Source organism: Lithobates pipiens, unplaced genomic scaffold, assembly GCF_037356315.1.
Source record: "Lithobates pipiens isolate NorthernLeopardFrog02 unplaced genomic scaffold, aLitPip1_a1.2 Scaffold_8, whole genome shotgun sequence".
Classification (NCBI taxonomy): domain Eukaryota; kingdom Metazoa; phylum Chordata; class Amphibia; order Anura; family Ranidae; genus Lithobates; species Lithobates pipiens.
In genome coordinates, this window is record NW_027507903.1 from 268,597,933 (window position 1) to 268,615,598 (window position 17,666).

At 48.8% G+C, this 17,666-nt stretch overlaps 1 protein-coding gene across 3 annotated transcripts in view; it reads right to left on the reverse strand.

The window, feature by feature from the left end:
* The window catches only part of ACSS3 (acyl-CoA synthetase short chain family member 3), a 230,386-nt gene that overhangs the window by 7,217 nt on the left and 205,503 nt on the right, over positions 1–17,666 (reverse strand). For all 3 annotated transcript variants that reach the window (XM_077471933.1, XM_077471934.1, XM_077471935.1), the window contains one exon: positions 2,577–2,676. In XM_077471933.1, the coding sequence (XP_077328059.1) occupies positions 2,577–2,676 (100 nt within the window). The remainder of the gene's footprint in view (positions 1–2,576; positions 2,677–17,666) is intronic.

Consider the following 17,666-nt stretch of genomic DNA (forward strand, 5'->3'; position numbering starts at 1 on the left):
GGACGAAAACGAAATTCCAAAACAAAATATTTCAGTCTGCACATGTCTACTTGTCATAAGGACATACCTATCATAGGTTTTCAGATTTATTAGGCCCAGAGATAAACACAAAGAATACACAAAAGATATTTGGGCATTAATTGGGTGTGATCATGTGTCGGTTTGTTACAACTGCAATCTCATTATACAGAAACAAGCTAATGCTGCACGCAGTTTATAAAAATCGTGCCCCATATGCACTATTCAGTACATGTGTATTTTGTAGGGATGCCCTGAAATTTAGTTGGCTGAAAAAAACAGCCGGAAATTATGTTTTTGGCACATTGCCGAAAGGAAAAAATTGACAATAATGACACCGAAAATTGTGCATGCGCTATAGCGGTGGGCACCTCTGACGTCACTCACTGTGTGGACAGCGAAGCTGTATGCATCTGTGTCTGGCTACATACAGTATACCACACTGTGTTCCGGGTATGGGCGGATACTTCCCGGGAACCCAGACTAATCTACAGTGTGGTCTACAGAAGCAGCACGTAATTCCAGTGAAATTGCTTGCTGTGATTGGCTGAGCGCCGCTGCTGTAGACTAGTCTATGTTCCAAGAAGTCTCCGCACATACCCAGAACACCGTGCAGTATACTATATGACTATGTATGTATGTATGTATGTATGTACATGCAGTTTTATAGCACATGCAGTGCGCTGAATCCCTAGGGAGAGAACTTAGGGAAATCAGTTCTCATTTAAGTTGACAGAAGAATACTTTAAAAAAATATATATCATATGTTATGTTTACAGAAAAAAAGTGTGAAACAGAATAATGGCCTTCTGCCATAATTCTGTCATGGTTAGTTGTTCTTTCATTTTATAACAGTTTGTTTTGCATAGTAACTTTGCAATTAAAAGGGATATGAAACAGAATAAGAGGCCAGGCCTGCCAGTGCCCATGCACCATTTATATTTATGCACTATGCACTTTTTTTACAGGAGGAATTAATGTATTTGCGATATTAATATTATACTGTGTTATAGTTTGGTTGGTTCCACATGTGGTTCACAAAAAGCACTTTTTGTCATATTGTTGGGGTTGCTCCCCGTTGATTATTTTTTAAGATATTTATAGCAATCCTGCACAGTCGGGGGGATTTGAGCACTCTAGTCATTGTGGTCTGATTAAGATCATTTATATTAATTTTTCTACATATTTTGCATCATAATATATATTTTTTTCAAGTATTTGATACCAGTGTGGAGGTTGGTGACCTGGTTGACAGTCCTACCCTGCAGTGGTACCAACACACTTCTGGGTTTACAGTTTGAATCACGGTGTTTAGATTTTTTTATTTTAATATCTTGCAGTGGTATTAACACATTTATAGGTTTATAATTTGAATCACAGGGTTCAGATTTTATTTTATTTTTTTATTATTTAAACATGTCTTTGGAAGCAAGGCATTATAAAAAGTAAAGTTAGCGCAACCCTTGTTATATACATCATATCACATCACCTATATAGGACAACTGGAAAACCCAACAGGCTAACGTGTTTTGAGGACATGCCTCTCCTCGGAGCTCTGGCTCTAAGGAAGAGGCAAGTCCTTGAAACACGTTAGCCTGTTGGGTTTTCCAGTTGTCCCATTATGAGATGTGAATGATGATGTATCGTGGACTGGAAGCTGATGTTTTACTTTGACAACAAGCTTTGATACAACTGACCTGGTGGCTTAGTAGTATGATGTGTATAATAGCCCGTGCACCCTCTGTCTTGTTTTATGGTTCTTCTATTTTTGAACAATAAATAGTGAAAATACTGTACCTCTTCTCAAACATAGAGGCTCTTATGCCCTGTACACATCGGAATTTTTCAGACGGATTTTGTGCCAAACTTGTCTTGCATACACACGGTCAGACAAAGTTGTTGGAAAATCCGATCGTTCCTATCGAGGTGACGTACAACATGTACATCGGGACTTTAAAACGGGCCAGCAGCCAATAGCTGTGGTCTCTTAATTTATTCTGAACATGCCTGGCACTTTGTCTGTCGGAATTGTCTACACACGATCGGATTTTAAACGATCGGATTTTGTTGTCGGAAAATTTAAGATCCTGCTCTCAAACTTTGTGTGTTGGAAATTCCGACGGAAAAAGTCCGCCCACATGCGATCGGATTTTCCAACAACACGATCCGATCGCACATTTTCCGTTGGAAATTCCGAGCATGTGTACAGGGCATTAGTCTTTATTTACTTTTGTATTTATTTTATTTTCTGCATCCAATTTATGTGGGTTACTTTTTATTAAAGTACTTATTTTACATTACTGGATTGTATTTTTTATTCATTAAATTCATAATTATTAAAAAGTCAAATAACGAATATAATACAATTTTATATATCAATTTTTTTTTTTTTTTTTAACTGTAATTTTCCTTATCAGTTTCGGTTTTCAGCCTAGTGTATCCTTCATTTTTGGTTTCAGCACCAAAAGTTCCATTCAGTGCACCCCTACTATTTTGAATGAAATTTTAGCATGACACACACAATATATAAGGTACAGTCAGAGCAAAGGAGTCCTTACCATTTTGCAGAACACAAAGTGCCAGTGGAACATGTCCTTTCAAGGAATCCTCCAAGCCCACCACAGCACAGTCTGCCACAGACTTGTGCATTAACACAGACTGCAAATTTAAAAGAAAAAAAAAAAAATAATAAATTGGACATATCACTAAAATTCACACTTTACAAATATTACATGATAATGGTAAAAGGTCATGAATATAAATATGATGCTCATGTGTCCTATCATATGATCCAAGTCATAGGCAAAGCTCACATACTGTAATCTCTGACTACAGGAGCATGTACTAACATTACATTTTACTTAAGATTAATGTCCTGTTACCATAAGAGCCGGTTCACACAGGGACGACTTGTCAGGCGACTTAGCCACCTGACAAGTCGCGACCCGTTCTGTATTATGGAACCGTTCTAATAGGAGCGATTCAAGACGCACGGACTTAGAAAAAGGTTCCTGTACTACTTCATGCGACTTGCATTGACTTCTATACAGAAGTCATTTTGCAAGCCACCGCTGAAGTCGTGTGCAGGTCGCCTGAGGCAGTCGCGCTGCAAGTCCTGCTGCCCCAGTGTGAGCCGGCTCTTACAGAAGTTTAATGTAGAAAAATACAGAATTGATAAGTAATTTGCCTGCACAACCTGGGACACTGACAACTAGACATTGCAAACAGAGGCACAAGACACTGCATGTTGTAGAAAATGTAAAGGGCTGCACAAATATAGAAACACTTGTCACTGTGTTCGATTGATGCAAGAAACATGCAATATAGGGGCGAGAGACACTGCAAGTAAGAGGGAAGTGATGCATTGTTTGTACTAAGGAGGCATGAGGTAGGGCATTGCATATATTAGAAAAAGTGTTGGTTCTCACAGCGTGCAGCCACCCTTGCCCCTCCCATAAGGATAGAATGAGAAGATTGCTGGTAGTTCTGGCAGCATACAGCCATTTCTACTGTTCCTATAATGGAAAGAATAAGAATCAGTTCACATATATGCGAAATGGATGCGTTTTTATGTGCATCCTATTCACATAACATATGAATCGGACAAGCTTTCACTGGTTCAGTCATGTGCGGGGCAGCCACGGTGCCGTTATAAAAAGGGTCCTGTACAATTTTGGGTCTGGTTCAGGTGCGAATTCAATAGAAATTTGCACCTGAACCTGTGAGCAAAACCGCACTGGACTCCAGACTGCAAACCGCAGCTGGACATGTGTGAACCTAGCCCTCAGTGGATGGATGGATTATACATTCAGATTGCCCGTCTTGCCGCCTGAACAGAGCGGGAGTCACTGTCAGACCGGACTGGAGGCAGTGAGGAGGAGGAGGAGGAGTGGGGGAGGAGAGGAGGAGGAGGAGGGGGAGGCGAGGAGGAGGAAGGGGAGGAGGAGGAGGGGGAGCTGGCATCGGAGCAGAGGTAAGCAGAGGGCACAAGTCTGAGATCAGCTTTCGCGCTGAGAGAAGATAGGCAGGAGGGGTGCAGAGCGGACATAGGCCTTCTGGCTTGGTCCAATCTCCATGAGGGGGGCATACCTTCGGGGAAGCCCCCATAGTACCAAGTACCTAGGAGGTTCTGTTTCGGCAGTCCTCCCGGGGAAAGGAGGTCTTCCGGTTTCGTCCGGGGACCACTTGTTGAGTCTGGTACCTCAGTCCCCGTCTGGAGCCTAACGCCCTGGGGGATCAGGGTATGGTCCTTCTTTTGGAGGACATCAGGCACCCGTCTGCACTTTTTAGTGTTTCACTCTTTATGTGTGTGCACTTTTTTTATGCACCGGGGGGAAGTTTTTTTGGGTGTGTTTGCACGCCATGGGCTTTTTCAATAAAAAATCTGTCAGAGATAGACACCTGCCTGAAACCCTCCACCTCCTGACCACTGCACCCTGGCCTATGAGCACCTGTTAACCCCACTCACCTCCCTAACTGGGACTACATGGGTCCCACCACCCACCGCTGCCTGAGGACCTGATGCTAGAGAGGTTTACCTCTGTCCTGTCCCTCTTCCCAACTCCTGTGAAGCACACCGCCCCCCTGTCCCTCTGCCCACATCCTGTGATGTGTGCCCCCCTCCTGCGCCTCTGCCTATCTCCTGTCCCTCTGCCCATCTCCTATGACATCTTCCCCCTCCTGCCCACCTCCTGGGAGGCACGCCGCCCACTGTCCCTCTACCCACATCCTGTTACGCGTGTCCCCCTCCTGTCCCTCTGCCCACCTCCTGTGACGCATTCCCCCTCCTGTCCCTCTGCCCACCTCCTGTGATGCATGCCCCCTTCGTGTCCCTCTGCCCACCTCCTGTGATGCATGCCCCCTCCTGTCCCTCTGCCCACCTCCTGTGATGCTGTTCCCCACCTGTCCCTCTGCCCCCCTCCTGTGACACAGCCCCCCATCTGTCCCTCTGCCCCCCCTCCTGTGATGTATGCCCCCCTCCCGTCCCTTTGCCACCCCTCCTGTGACGCATGCCCCACCTGTCCCTCTGCACACCTCCTGTGACACTACTTCCCACCTGTCCCTCTGCCCACCTCCTGTGACGCTGCCCCCCTCCTGTGACACTTGACCCCCATCCCTCTGCCCACCTCCTGTGATGCTGCCCCCACCCGTGACTGCTCCCACCTGTCCCTATGCCCCCCTCCTGTGACGCATGACCCCATCCTGTCCCTCTGCCCACCTCCTGTGACATTGCCCCACCTGTCCCTCTGCCCACCTCCCATGGACACTGCTCTCCACCTGTCCCTCTGCCCCCTCCTGTTCCACGCTGTGCTCCTCCTGTAATGCTGTCCCCCACCTGTCCCTCTGCCCTCCACCTGTGATGGTGGCTCCCTGCTGCCCCCCTTTTGTTCCACCTCCTGTGAATCAGCACCTCCCCATATGTGTATTGTGTTATCACCCTGGCCATGCAGAGGCTGCTCAGGGTGCCGGTGGTGATGTCTGTACGAGGAGTCCAGGGATGGGGGAGGATCCTTCTGCATGAGGAGTCCGGGGACCCTGTGAGTCCGATGATGGGAAGAATCAGTCTGTCTGCAGACATTACAATGTGCACAGGGACACATGATTTGGGTGGACGTGATTTTTTATTTTTTTTGGGGGGGGGGAGGGGCAGCATTCCATTCTCAGATCCAGGCAGCACAATGTCTTGGGCCAGCCCTGCCTTTAGTAAATCAACCCCTTTGTATAATAGAGAGGAAGTATCAAGTACTGTGCGTAGGCTAGTTGGATGAGTTATGTAACAGGGAAGTATGATGCACTTTTTGAAAAGGATAAAAGCCATTATGCATAATACAGAGGAGGTGTAAAGCCTGTGTAATAGAGGCATAAGCACTGCACATTTGTGAAGTAAGGCACTGATGTTGGACAAGAAGGCCTGGCTCGCAGCCTGTAATTCAACCCAAAGGTATTCTATCAGGTTGAGGTCAGGACCCAAAATGTTCCCACAAGGTTGTGAGCATGAAATTGTCCAAAATGTCTTGGGATGCTGATGCCTTAAGAGTTCTTTTCACTGGAACTGAGGGACCAAGCCCAACCCCTAAAAAACAACCCCACACCATACACCCCCCCCCCCCCCTTACCAAATGACCAGTGCACAAAGCAAGGTCCATAAATTCCAGAAGCGCATTTGCGAGGTCAGGCACTGATGTGGACAGGAAGGCCTGGCTCGCAGTCTCTGCTCCAATTCATTTCAAAGATGTTCTATCAGGCTGAGGTAAGGACTCTGTGCAGGCCAGTCAAGTTTCTCCATCCGAAACTGGCTCATCCATAACTTTATGGACATTGCTTTGTGCATCGGGGTGCAGTCATGTTGAAACAGGAAGGGGCCATCCCAAAACTGTTCACACAAAGTTGGGAGCATGAAATTGTCCAAAGTGTCTTGCTGACACCTTAAAGCCCCATACACACTGCTGAGTTTTTCCTTCAGATTTACCAAAACCATGTAGTGCAAGGACCTGCCTGATTGCATACACATTGAAACTTCTAAGGTTTGACCTCATATTATATGGTTTTGGTAAATCTGAAGGAAAAACTCAGCAGAAAAACTGATAGTGTGGGGCTTAAGAGTTCCCTTCACTGGAACTAAGGGGCCAAGCCCAACTCTGAAAGACAACCCCACACCATAATACCCCTCCACCAAATAATTTAGAGGGGTGGCCCAATACTTTTGGCAATATAGTGTGTATGAGAAAGTTTGGGGTGGAGGAACTTGACTGGCCTGCAGAGTCCTGACTTTAACCTGATAGAACACCTTTGGGATAAATTTGAACGTCCAACATCAGTGTCTGACCTCACAAATGTTTTTCTGGAGGAATGGTCAAACATTTCCATAGACACACTCCTAAAACTTGTGGACAGTAGGGATGAGCCGAACACCCCCCGATTCGGTTCGCACCAGAACTTTCGAACGGACCCCAAATTGGAACGAACTTTAGAACCCCATTGACGTCTATGGGACTCGAACGTTCGAAATTAAAAGTGCTAATTTTAACGGCTAATATGCAAGATACTGTCCTAAAAAGGGTTTGGGGACCTGGCTCTCTCCCCAGGGGACATGGGTCAATGCCTAAAATGTTTTTAAAAATGGCCGTTTTGGCGGGAGCACTGATTTTAATGACGATTAAAGTGAAAAAAAAAGTGAAATATTCCTTTAAATATGGTGCCTGGGGGGTGTCTGTAGTATGCCTGTGAAGTGCCACGTCTTTCCCGTGTTTAGAACAGTCCCTGCACAAAATGACATTAAACAGAAATAACATCATTGAAAACTGCTTGCGGTTTTAATGTTATATCTGGTTCCTGCAATATGGTTGAAACCCATTGAGAAAAATGGCATGGGTAGCCCTCCCTGCCCATTACCAGCCCCTTTGGGTCTTGTACGCATATCAAGGGGAACCCTGTACCCATATTAAAAAAAGGAAATGTGTGTGGCTCCCAGGCCCTATATACTCAGAACAGCAGTATACAGGTGGTGCAAACAAGACAGGGACTGTGTAGGTTTGTTGTGTTAAGTTGAATCTGTTTGTAATTTTCAACTGGTACATTTTTAAAGTGTAGCTCCAGTCAAAAAAACTATTTTTAAGCTTTTTGGAAAACATAGGGAAGGGTTATCACCCCTGTATAATTTGTTTTGTCGTCCATCTTTTTTCGTCTCACTTGCTGTTGTCTCCTTCCGTTTGCAAGTAGGAGATGTTTGTAAGTTGGATGTTTGAAAGTAGGGGCCTGCCCTATATGCTCTGCAGAAATGGCGGAACAAGGTGTTGGTTTTGCCACAACATTGTAAGCCCTCAAAGTGACTCTTGCTGGGCGCTGGAGCGCCCTGCTGTGAACGATTCTATCAAGAATTGTAATTACATGCCATTGTTGAACAGTGGTAGAAAAATTGACCTTTGGTGGTTGTGGTGCTGGTGCCACAACACTATAAGTCCTCACAGTTACTCTGGGTGGGCACAGGAACGGGCCCTCCTGTGAAATATTATATCAAGAATTGTAATTACATGTCCCTGTTAAACAGGGGCAGAAAAATTGGGCCTTAGGCACTGGTGCTTGTCATAGGATGCGCACGGTTAAAGCACTCCGGCGCACAGCTGTGTGCAAGAGGAATAAACGAAAGCACACAAGCACACACACACAGGGTGTGACCCCTCGCTGACCTATAAAGGAAGTGAGGTCATCCAAACACACTGCTGGTTTGTCTTCAGCTTCCTGTGATTCCCACGTCTGCTTCTGTTATCTGTATTACCTGTTGTGACCCGGATTGCCTTATCGACCTCGCTGATCTTGGACTCCTGCTTTCTAACGTGTTTGACCCTCAGCCTGCATCTGGACTTACCTGCTGTCTCCTGTGTTTGACCCCCGGCTTGTTTTGGATTATCCTTCTGTCTCAGCGTTCCTGGTACTTGTCTTCTGATCTGGACTGTGTTTGACCCCTGGCCTGTCTCCTGGATTCTGTCTTTGCCTTACGGACTTGCTACCTTTGCTTTTGGACCTTCCCACGGGACATCACCTCTCAGCTCTGCTCAAGCTACCTGCTGATCTGCTAGCAAGTGACTGTCCTACTGGTAGCTTGTGCCTCTTGGTGCAACCACCCTCTGTGCCACTTTCAGGGGTGGTCTGCGCCGAGTCGCAACAGCGACCGCTCTCGGCATCTTGGCCTCGGTGAGTACATTTATATGATAGTACAAACCAGCCATGACAGAGGCCAACAGAGCGGGTTCGCCATTAGAAGTCCTGTGCCAACAAGTCTCTGCACTCACAGAAGCAGTACAGAGACTACAGGATGGCTATGCGCAGATCGACAGCAGGCTTCAGCGACTAGCCACAGCTCCGGCACCCACAAATCCTACGCAGGCCTCAGTCAGCGATGCCTCCACACCTCATGTCCAGCCTCCACCCGGTATGATGATGGCAGTACCCGAACCACGAGTACCCACGCCTGAGCGATTTTCCGGCGACCGAAAGAAATTCAGAGCCTTTAAAAATGCATGTTCCTTGTACTTGGCTTTGCAACCCAGGACCTTTTCTTCAGAGATTGTCAAGGTCGGGTTTATTATCTCTCTTCTGGCTGAGGAACCCCAGGCCTGGGCCCATAGCCTTATGGAACAGAGAAGCCCCTTGTTAAACTCCACGGACACCTTCTTTGAGGCTATGGGACAATTATATGATGACCCTCAGCGTACTGCCACGGCTGAGGCTACCCTGCATGCTCTCTCACAGGGGAGAAGACCGGTGGAGGATTACACCGTTGAGTTTCGCAAGTGGTCAGCTGACACCGGCTGGAACGAGGCGGCCCTGCGTTATCAATACCGGTTAGGGCTCTCCGAGAACCTAAAGGATGAGTTGGCCCGAGTAGAGACTCCTGCCTCCGTGGAGGAATTAATCCAGTTGGCTACAAAACTGGACAGACGGATGCGCGAGCGGCGCTCCGAACGCCTCCAGGCCCCTCGGCCTAGTTGGATGCTTCCTAAGGCCACTGTCCCGTATCCGCCCATCCCGGTTCCTTCGGGTCCCTCAGCTTCGGAAGGGGAGCCCATGCAGCTAGGTTTGGTCCGTCCTCGTCTCACCCCAGAAGAGCGACAACGAAGACGCCAAGCCAATCTGTGCTTATACTGTGGGGGGCTTGGACATTTCATTCACAGCTGTCCCGTGAGACCCCGTAAGTTGCCCCCACGGTGTGTAATGAACTACCAGAGTGTTGGTCCTGCTCAAACTTATGTGACTCTCTCTGTTTCCCTACAGCTGGCAGAAGAGAAGATCCCACTCCCAGCCGTGATTGATTGAGGGGCATGTAGTTGCTTTTTGGACATCTCCCTTGCACAGCAACTACGCATTCCAAGCCAGAATAAAGCAACACACCTTCTAGTCCATTTAGCAGATGGATCTCTGCCACTCTCAGGTCCAGTAACACAGGAGACACTACCTTTGCTCACTATTACAGACTCTGGCCATAGAGAACTTCTACGCTTCGACCTAATATCATCTCCCATGTTCCCTATCATCCTGGGACTTCCTTGGTTGCAGGCTCATGATCCCCAGATCAGTTGGAACAAGAAGGAAGTGTCCTTTACATCCGCTTACTGTATGCAGCATTGTTTTGATTCTGTTCCAGCTCCTTGTATGACCGTGGCCCCCACCACTAATCACCTGCAGCACATTCCTCAGGTCTATTCGGAGTTTAAGGACGTCTTCGATAAAAAGAAGGCTGACCGTCTACCACCACACAGACCATATGACTGTCCCATTGAACTGTTACCTGGCTCTGAGATCCCTTTTGGACGAATTTTCCTCTTATCCGAGACTGAACTAAAGGCTCTCAAAGCCTACATTGATGAAAATCTTGAAAAGGGGTTCATTCGCCCATCTTCTTCGCCAGCAGGGGCAGGTATTTTCTTCGTGGGAAAAAAGGACGGATCCCTTAGGCCATGTGTTGACTACAGGGAACTTAATAAAGTCACAATCAAAAATCGCTATCCACTTCCGCTCATCCCTGAGTTATTCCAGCGCTTAGGATCTGCCAAAGTATTTTCCAAACTGGACTTGCGGGGGGCCTACAATCTCATTAGAATCCGTGCTGGGGATGAATGGAAGACAGCCTTCAGATCAAGATTTGGCCACTATGAATATCTTGTTATGCCCTTTGGCCTGTGCAACGCCCCGGCCACATTTCAGCATCTAGTAAATGACATCTTCAGAGACTATCTTGATAATTTTATAGTGGTATATTTAGATGATATCCTTATTTTCTCTGCTTCTCTTGAACTCCACAGGGTCCACGTGCGGAAAGTCCTCACCATCCTCCGACAACATCGGCTGTACCTTAAGGCGGAGAAATGTGAATTTGAGATAACTACAGTTCAATTCTTAGGATTCATCATTTCTACTGAGGGCATCTCCATGGACCCCCAAAAGATCAAGGCAATCTTGGAATGGCCTGCTCCAAGGGATAAGAAAGCCGTGCAAAGGTTTATAGGCTTCGCTAACTTTTATCGCAGATTCATCGCCGGGTTCTCTTCAATAGTCGCCCCCATTACTCAGCTGACCCGCCAACACACCCGATTTCAGTGGTCTCAAGAAGCCCAAGTAGCCTTTACCAAACTAAAGACCTTGTTCACCTCAGCTCCTATTTTACGGCATCCCGATCCAGTATTACCATTCGTACTGGAAGTAGATGCCTCAGAGACAGCCACAGGAGCCATCCTCTCTCAACGACAAGGGCCTAAAGCTTTGTTACACCCGGTGGCTTTCGCATCTCGGAAGCTAACCCCACCGGAGAGGAATTATGACGTAGGCGACCGAGAACTACTGGCCATCAAGTTCGCCCTGGAGGAGTGGAGATACCTCTTGGAAGGAGCCACTCATCCCATCACAATATTCACAGATCACAAGAATCTTGAATATCTGCGGACTGCCAAACGCTTAAGACCCCGTCAAGCCCGTTGGGCGCTTTTCTTTTCAAGATTCCAGTTCCATATCTCGTACCGGCCCGGATCCAAGAACAACAAAGCAGATGCGCTCTCGCGCATGTTCCCTGAGTCTTCCCAGGTAACGGAGCCTAGTACGATCTTGTCTCCTCACAACTTCCTTCTACTCCCACAGCCTGACTTACTTACGGCCATCAAAACAGCTTCAGTCCATTGCAATGACCCAGTCCTATCTACCTTGGAAAAACGTGACAATCTGTTTTGGGCCCGAAACAAGGTCTTCGTTCCCCTTGAGATTAGGACTCAAGTTCTAAGGATTTGTCATGATCACAAATTGGCCGGCCACTTTGGGACACAGAAAACAGCGGAACTGATATCTCGTTCTTTCTGGTGGCCAGGTTGGAGACAGGACTGCCAGACTTACATTGCCTCTTGTGTACCGTGCCAGCGTAGCAAGGGTCCCAAGATCAAGCCCTGGGGTCTGTTAAGGCCTTTGCCCATTCCTGACCGACCTTGGGCAGACGTGTCAATGGATTTTATTGTGGAGCTACCGCCCTCGGAAGGTTTCACCACAATTCTGGTAGTAGTCGACCGTCTTTCAAAGATGGCCCATTTCCTACCTATGGTCGGTACTCCCTCTGCTCTGGAAACTGCCAATCTCTTTATTAAGGAGGTTGTCAGGCTCCATGGGGTTCCCAGCAGTATCACGTCTGATAGAGGTCCACAGTTTACCTCTAGATTTTGGAGAGAACTCTGCAAGATACTGGAAATCAAGATCTGTTTGTCATCGGCATATCATCCCCAAAGTAACGGGCAAACGGAACGGACAAACCAAACCCTTGAGCAGTATCTTCGCTGCTTTTGTTCAGGATCTCAAAATGATTGGTCGGCCCTATTGCCATATGCAGAATTCGCCTACAATAATTCTATTCATACAACTACCAACCAGACTCCCTTTTGGATCAACTGTGGGTTTCACCCTTCTTTCCTCCCCAACTCCATCCCAGAATCCACTGTTCCTGCGGTCCAAGATCGGATAGCCGCCATCCAATCTAATTTCCAAAGGATCCAGGAGACCATACAGAAGGCCCAGGATGATTACAAAAAATACCATGATAGGGGAAGGAAGGAGAACCCTACCTTTAAAATTGGCGAGGAAGTCTGGCTATCTGCCACTAATCTCAAACTTCCTTGTCCCACACGCAAGCTGGGTCCCAGATTCATAGGACCATTCAAAATCAAAAGGGTAATAAATCCTGTAGCCTTCGAACTAGCCCTCCCTGAATCATACAGGATACACCCTGTTTTCCATGCCTCCCTTTTGAAGCCATTGGTTCCTAGTCCTTTTCCTGGAAGGGAAGTGCCTCCTCCTCCACCCATCAAGATCGATGGAGAGGATGAATTCGAAGTAGAAGCTTTACTAGGATGTAGGAAAGTCGGTAGACAAATACAATACCTGGTAAAATGGAAGGGGTATCCTTCAGAAAATAACTCCTGGGAACCATCCAAGAACCTTCACGCTCCCAAATTAATAAAGACATTCCATCAGCAACATCTGGAATTGATGGCTAGCTTGGGCGTCCGGAGGCCGCCCCTCAGGGGGGGGCACTGTCATAGGATGCGCACGGTTAAAGCACTCCGGCGCACAGCTGTGTGCAAGAGGAATAAACGAAAGCACACAAGCACACACACACAGGGTGTGACCCCTCGCTGACCTATAAAGGAAGTGAGGTCATCCAAACACACTGCTGGTTTGTCTTCAGCTTCCTGTGATTCCCACGTCTGCTTCTGTTATCTGTATTACCTGTTGTGACCCGGATTGCCTTATTGACCTCGCTGATCTTGGACTCCTGCTTTCTAACGTGTTTGACCCTCAGCCTGCATCTGGACTTACCTGCTGTCTCCTGTGTTTGACCCCCGGCTTGTTTTGGATTATCCTTCTGTCTCAGCGTTCCTGGTACTTGTCTTCTGATCTGGACTGTGTTTGACCCCTGGCCTGTCTCCTGGATTCTGTCTTTGCCTTACGGACTTGCTACCTTTGCTTTTGGACCTTCCCACGGGACATCACCTCTCAGCTCTGCTCAAGCTACCTGCTGATCTGCTAGCAAGTGACTGTCCTACTGGTAGCTTGTGCCTCTTGGTGCAACCACCCTCTGTGCCACTTTCAGGGGTGGTCTGCGCCGAGTCGCAACAGCGACCGCTCTCGGCATCTTGGCCTCGGTGAGTACATTTATATGATAGTGCTGTTGCCACGACACTGCAACCTCTCCCATATACTCTAGTTTTATTGCAGGAATTAGCCCTGCTGCAAAGCATTGCATCAAAAATTGTAATTAAATGCCCCTGTTAAACAGGGGCAGAAAAATTGGGCCTTAGGCACTGGTGCTGGTGCCACGACACTGCAACCTCTCCCATATACTCTAGTTTTATTGCAGGAATTAGCCCTGCTGCAAAGCATTGCATCAAAAATTGTAATTAAATGCCCCTGTTAAACAGGGGCAGAAAAATTGGGCCTTAGGCACTGGTGCTGGTGCCACGACACTGCAACCTCTCCCATATACTCTAGTTTTATTGCAGGAATTAGCCCTGCTGCAAAGCATTGCATCAAAAATTGTACTTAAACGCCCCTGTTAAACAGGGGCAGAAAAATTGGGCTAATGGCATCACCCAGAACCAGAAATGTTCTTCCAACATATCAGCGGAGGAGGAAGAGGATAGACAATCAACATAACAGGACAGTCACTCAGCATCAGCATAGGCAGTCTTGAAGGGATGTGATATTTCAAAAAAAATTATTCGGTTACATCAGCTTCTGGTGCTTGGTAGCTGTGGGTGATCCAAGACTGATTCATCTTGATGAAGGTCAGTCGATCAACTGATTCGGTGGACAGGCGCACCCTGTGATCGGTATCAAATCCACCAGCAGCACTGAAGGTGCGTTCCGAAAGAACGCTGGATGCAGGACAGGCCAGTAGCTCAATTGCATACTGTGCAAGCTCTGGCCAGTGATCCATCCTCAAGACCCAGTAAGCCAGAGGATTTTCGGTGGGAAAGGTGTCCAAGTCTGACCTTGCCCCTAGGTATTCCTGCACCATGTAAATCAGACGCTGGCGATGGTTGCTGGAACCGATCATACCTTGGGGCTGCGGACTAAAAAATTGTCTGAAAGCATCAGTCAGATGGCCACCTTCTCCACCGCTCCTTCTGACCAATGCCTCAGCAACACGTTGTCCAGGACCAGGAGTTTGTAACCTCCCAGTCTCTGGGAACGCGTTGCACAGACCTTTCTGCAAGGCCTCCCGGAGATGTCTCATCCTCTGCTCCCTCTGCGATGGCAAGATAAGGTCGGCAACCTTACCCTTGTACCGTGGATCAAGGAGAGTGGCCAGCCAGTAATGGTCCCTCTCCTTGATCCGAAGAATACGAGGATCCTTCCGCAGGCTTTGCAGGATCAGGGAGGCCATGCAGCGTAGGTTAGCTGAGGCATTCGGTCCGGAGTCCTCTGGGTCACTAAGGGCAACATGATCCGCAGCTACCTCCTCCCAGCCACGTACAAGTCCACGTGTTTCTTGGGACTGTAAATCATCCCTACAAGACTGCTGCTGCTGCTGATGCTGAGTGCCAGCCTCCACCTCCATGCTGATACAATCATCCTCCTCCTCCTCTTCCTCCTCCTCATCCTCTTCCTGTGTGATACGTGGCACAGCAGGAACACTGTCTGGATAAAAGGGGCCTTGAGAGGCAAGGAAGTCCTCCTCTTCCTGCCTCTGTTCTGCCTCAAGTGCCCTGTCCATTATTCCACGCAGCGTATGCTCCAAGAGGTGGACAAGAGGTACAGTGTCACTGATGCATGCACTGTCACTGCTCACCATCCATGTGACCTCCTCAAACGGTGACAGGACAGTGCATGCATCCCTGATCATGCCCCACTGGCGTGGTGAGAAAAAACCGAGCTCCCCTGACCCTGTCCTGGTGCCGTAGTCGCACAGGTACTCATTGATGGCCCTCTGCTGCGTGTGCAGCCGCTGCAGCATGGCCAACGTTGAGTTCCACCTGGTGGGCATGTCACATATAAGGCGGTTCTTGGGCAGGTTCAACTCCTTTTGGAGCTCAGCCAGCCGAGCACAGGCATTAAATGATCGGCGGAAATGCACACAGACTTTCCTGGCCTGCTTCAGTACATCCTGTAAGCCAGGGTACCTGCCCAAGAACCGCTGCACCACCAGGTTAAGGACGTGAGCTACACAGGGCACATGGGTTAGTTGTCCCTGTCGGAGGGCGGAGAGGAGGTTGGTGCCATTGTCACAAACCACCATTCCTGGCTTAAGCTGGCATGGCGTCAACCACCTCTCGGCCTGCCCCTGCAGAGCTGACAAAACATCCGCCCCAGTGTGGCTCCTGTCCCCCAAACAAACCAGCGCAAGCACGGCATGGCATCGTTTTGCCTGCGTACTTGCGTAGCCCCTGGAACGCCTACGGAGCACCGCTGGTTCTGAGGACAGAGCACTGGAAGAGGCCATGGAGGAAGAAGAAGAGGAGGGGGTGGAGGAGAGAGGTGTGTCACAACCAATAGTAGCATTTTGGAGGCGTGGTGGCGGAACAACCTCCAACACTACTGCACCTTGTCCTGCATCCTTCCCAGCTGCCAGAAGAGTGACCCAATGGGCAGTGAAAGACAGGTAATGTCCCTGTCCATGCCTGCTGGACCATGAGTCAGCGGTAATATGCACCTTACCGCTGACCGCCCTGTCCAGCGAGGCAAGGACATTGCCTTCCACATGCCGGTAGAGAGCCGGAATCGCCTTCCGTGAGAAAAAGTGGTGTTTGGGGACCTGCCACTGAGGAACCGCACATTGTACAAACTCACGGAAGGGGGCCGAGTCTACCAACTGAAAAGGCAGCAGTTGAAGTGCTAGCAATTTAGCCAAGATAGCATTCAACCGCTGGGCATGTGGATGGCTGGGAGTGAACTTCTTTCGTCGGTCCAGTAGCTGGGGCAGGGACATTTGCCTGCTATAATCGGACGTGGGTGTACCGCTAGCAGAGTTCCCGGAAGCACTTGGCTGTGACACACCTAATTCTACACCTTCATTCCTCTCAGAGCAGGTTTCAGAGAGGACTGAAGGTCTAGTGGGGTTGGAGATGCTAGCTGATGAGGAGCAAGGAGAGGTCCGCTTTGTTCTTTGGTGTGGGTCTTTGAGGTACGCTTGCCAACGAGCTGCATGGCAGGTCAACATATGTCTGGTCAAGCATGTGGTGCCCAAGCGGCTGATGTTTTGGCCACGCGAGATACGCTTGAGACATATGTTGCAAATAGCAGCGGTGCGATCTGATGCACTCGTCCCAAAAAAGGCCCACACCAAAGAACTTTTAGAATAACGCGCAGAGGCAGCGCCCTGCACAGGCGGAGCTCTGCAGTGTGATTCAGTCGGTGTGCTGCCCCTAAGCTGGCCCCCGGAGGGCATCCTGCCTCGTTGGACATGTGCCTCCTCCTCCTCTCTCCTACCAGGCACCCACGTGGAGTCAGTGCCCTCATCATCCCCTCCCTCTTCATCGCTGTAGCAAACCTGGCAGTATGCTGCAGCTTGTGGAACATGACTGCCAGATTGCTGTCCTTCTTGAGCATCCCCTCTCTCTGCGCTCACGCTACTGCCTTCCTCTAGCTGAGTGTCATCATCAGAGCCCACAAAACACTGGGCATCCTCCTGGAGCATGTACCCAACACTGTGCTCAAAGAGTTCAGGAGACTCCTCAGGAGGACGTGGTGGGTCTAGGGAAGGAGTCACTGATGATGACATTGAGAGGAGGGAAGACGATGCGTTGGCAGCTGCTTTGCTAGTACCCTGAGACTGGGTGAGAGAGGATGAGGAGGATGAAGAGGGCTTGGTCATCCACTCTACCAAGTCGTTGGCATGTTGCGGTTCAACATGTCCAGCTGCCGAAAAGAAGGACAAGCGTGTCCCATGGCCACGTGCTGATGACACTGCACCGCGTCCACGACCAGCACTGTTGTCTCTAGACACAGAGCCTGCTTGCCCTCTTTTATCGGCTCGCGCCTGTCTGCCTCTCCTTGCTGGCCTTCCAGACATGGTAATGGCCTGAAGGGAGTTGGGTAAAACAGCAGTGTAATCACCCACTAAGCCCTGCAGATGGCTCTATTAGAGAACAGCAATAAACGGTAGATACAGGTGTATA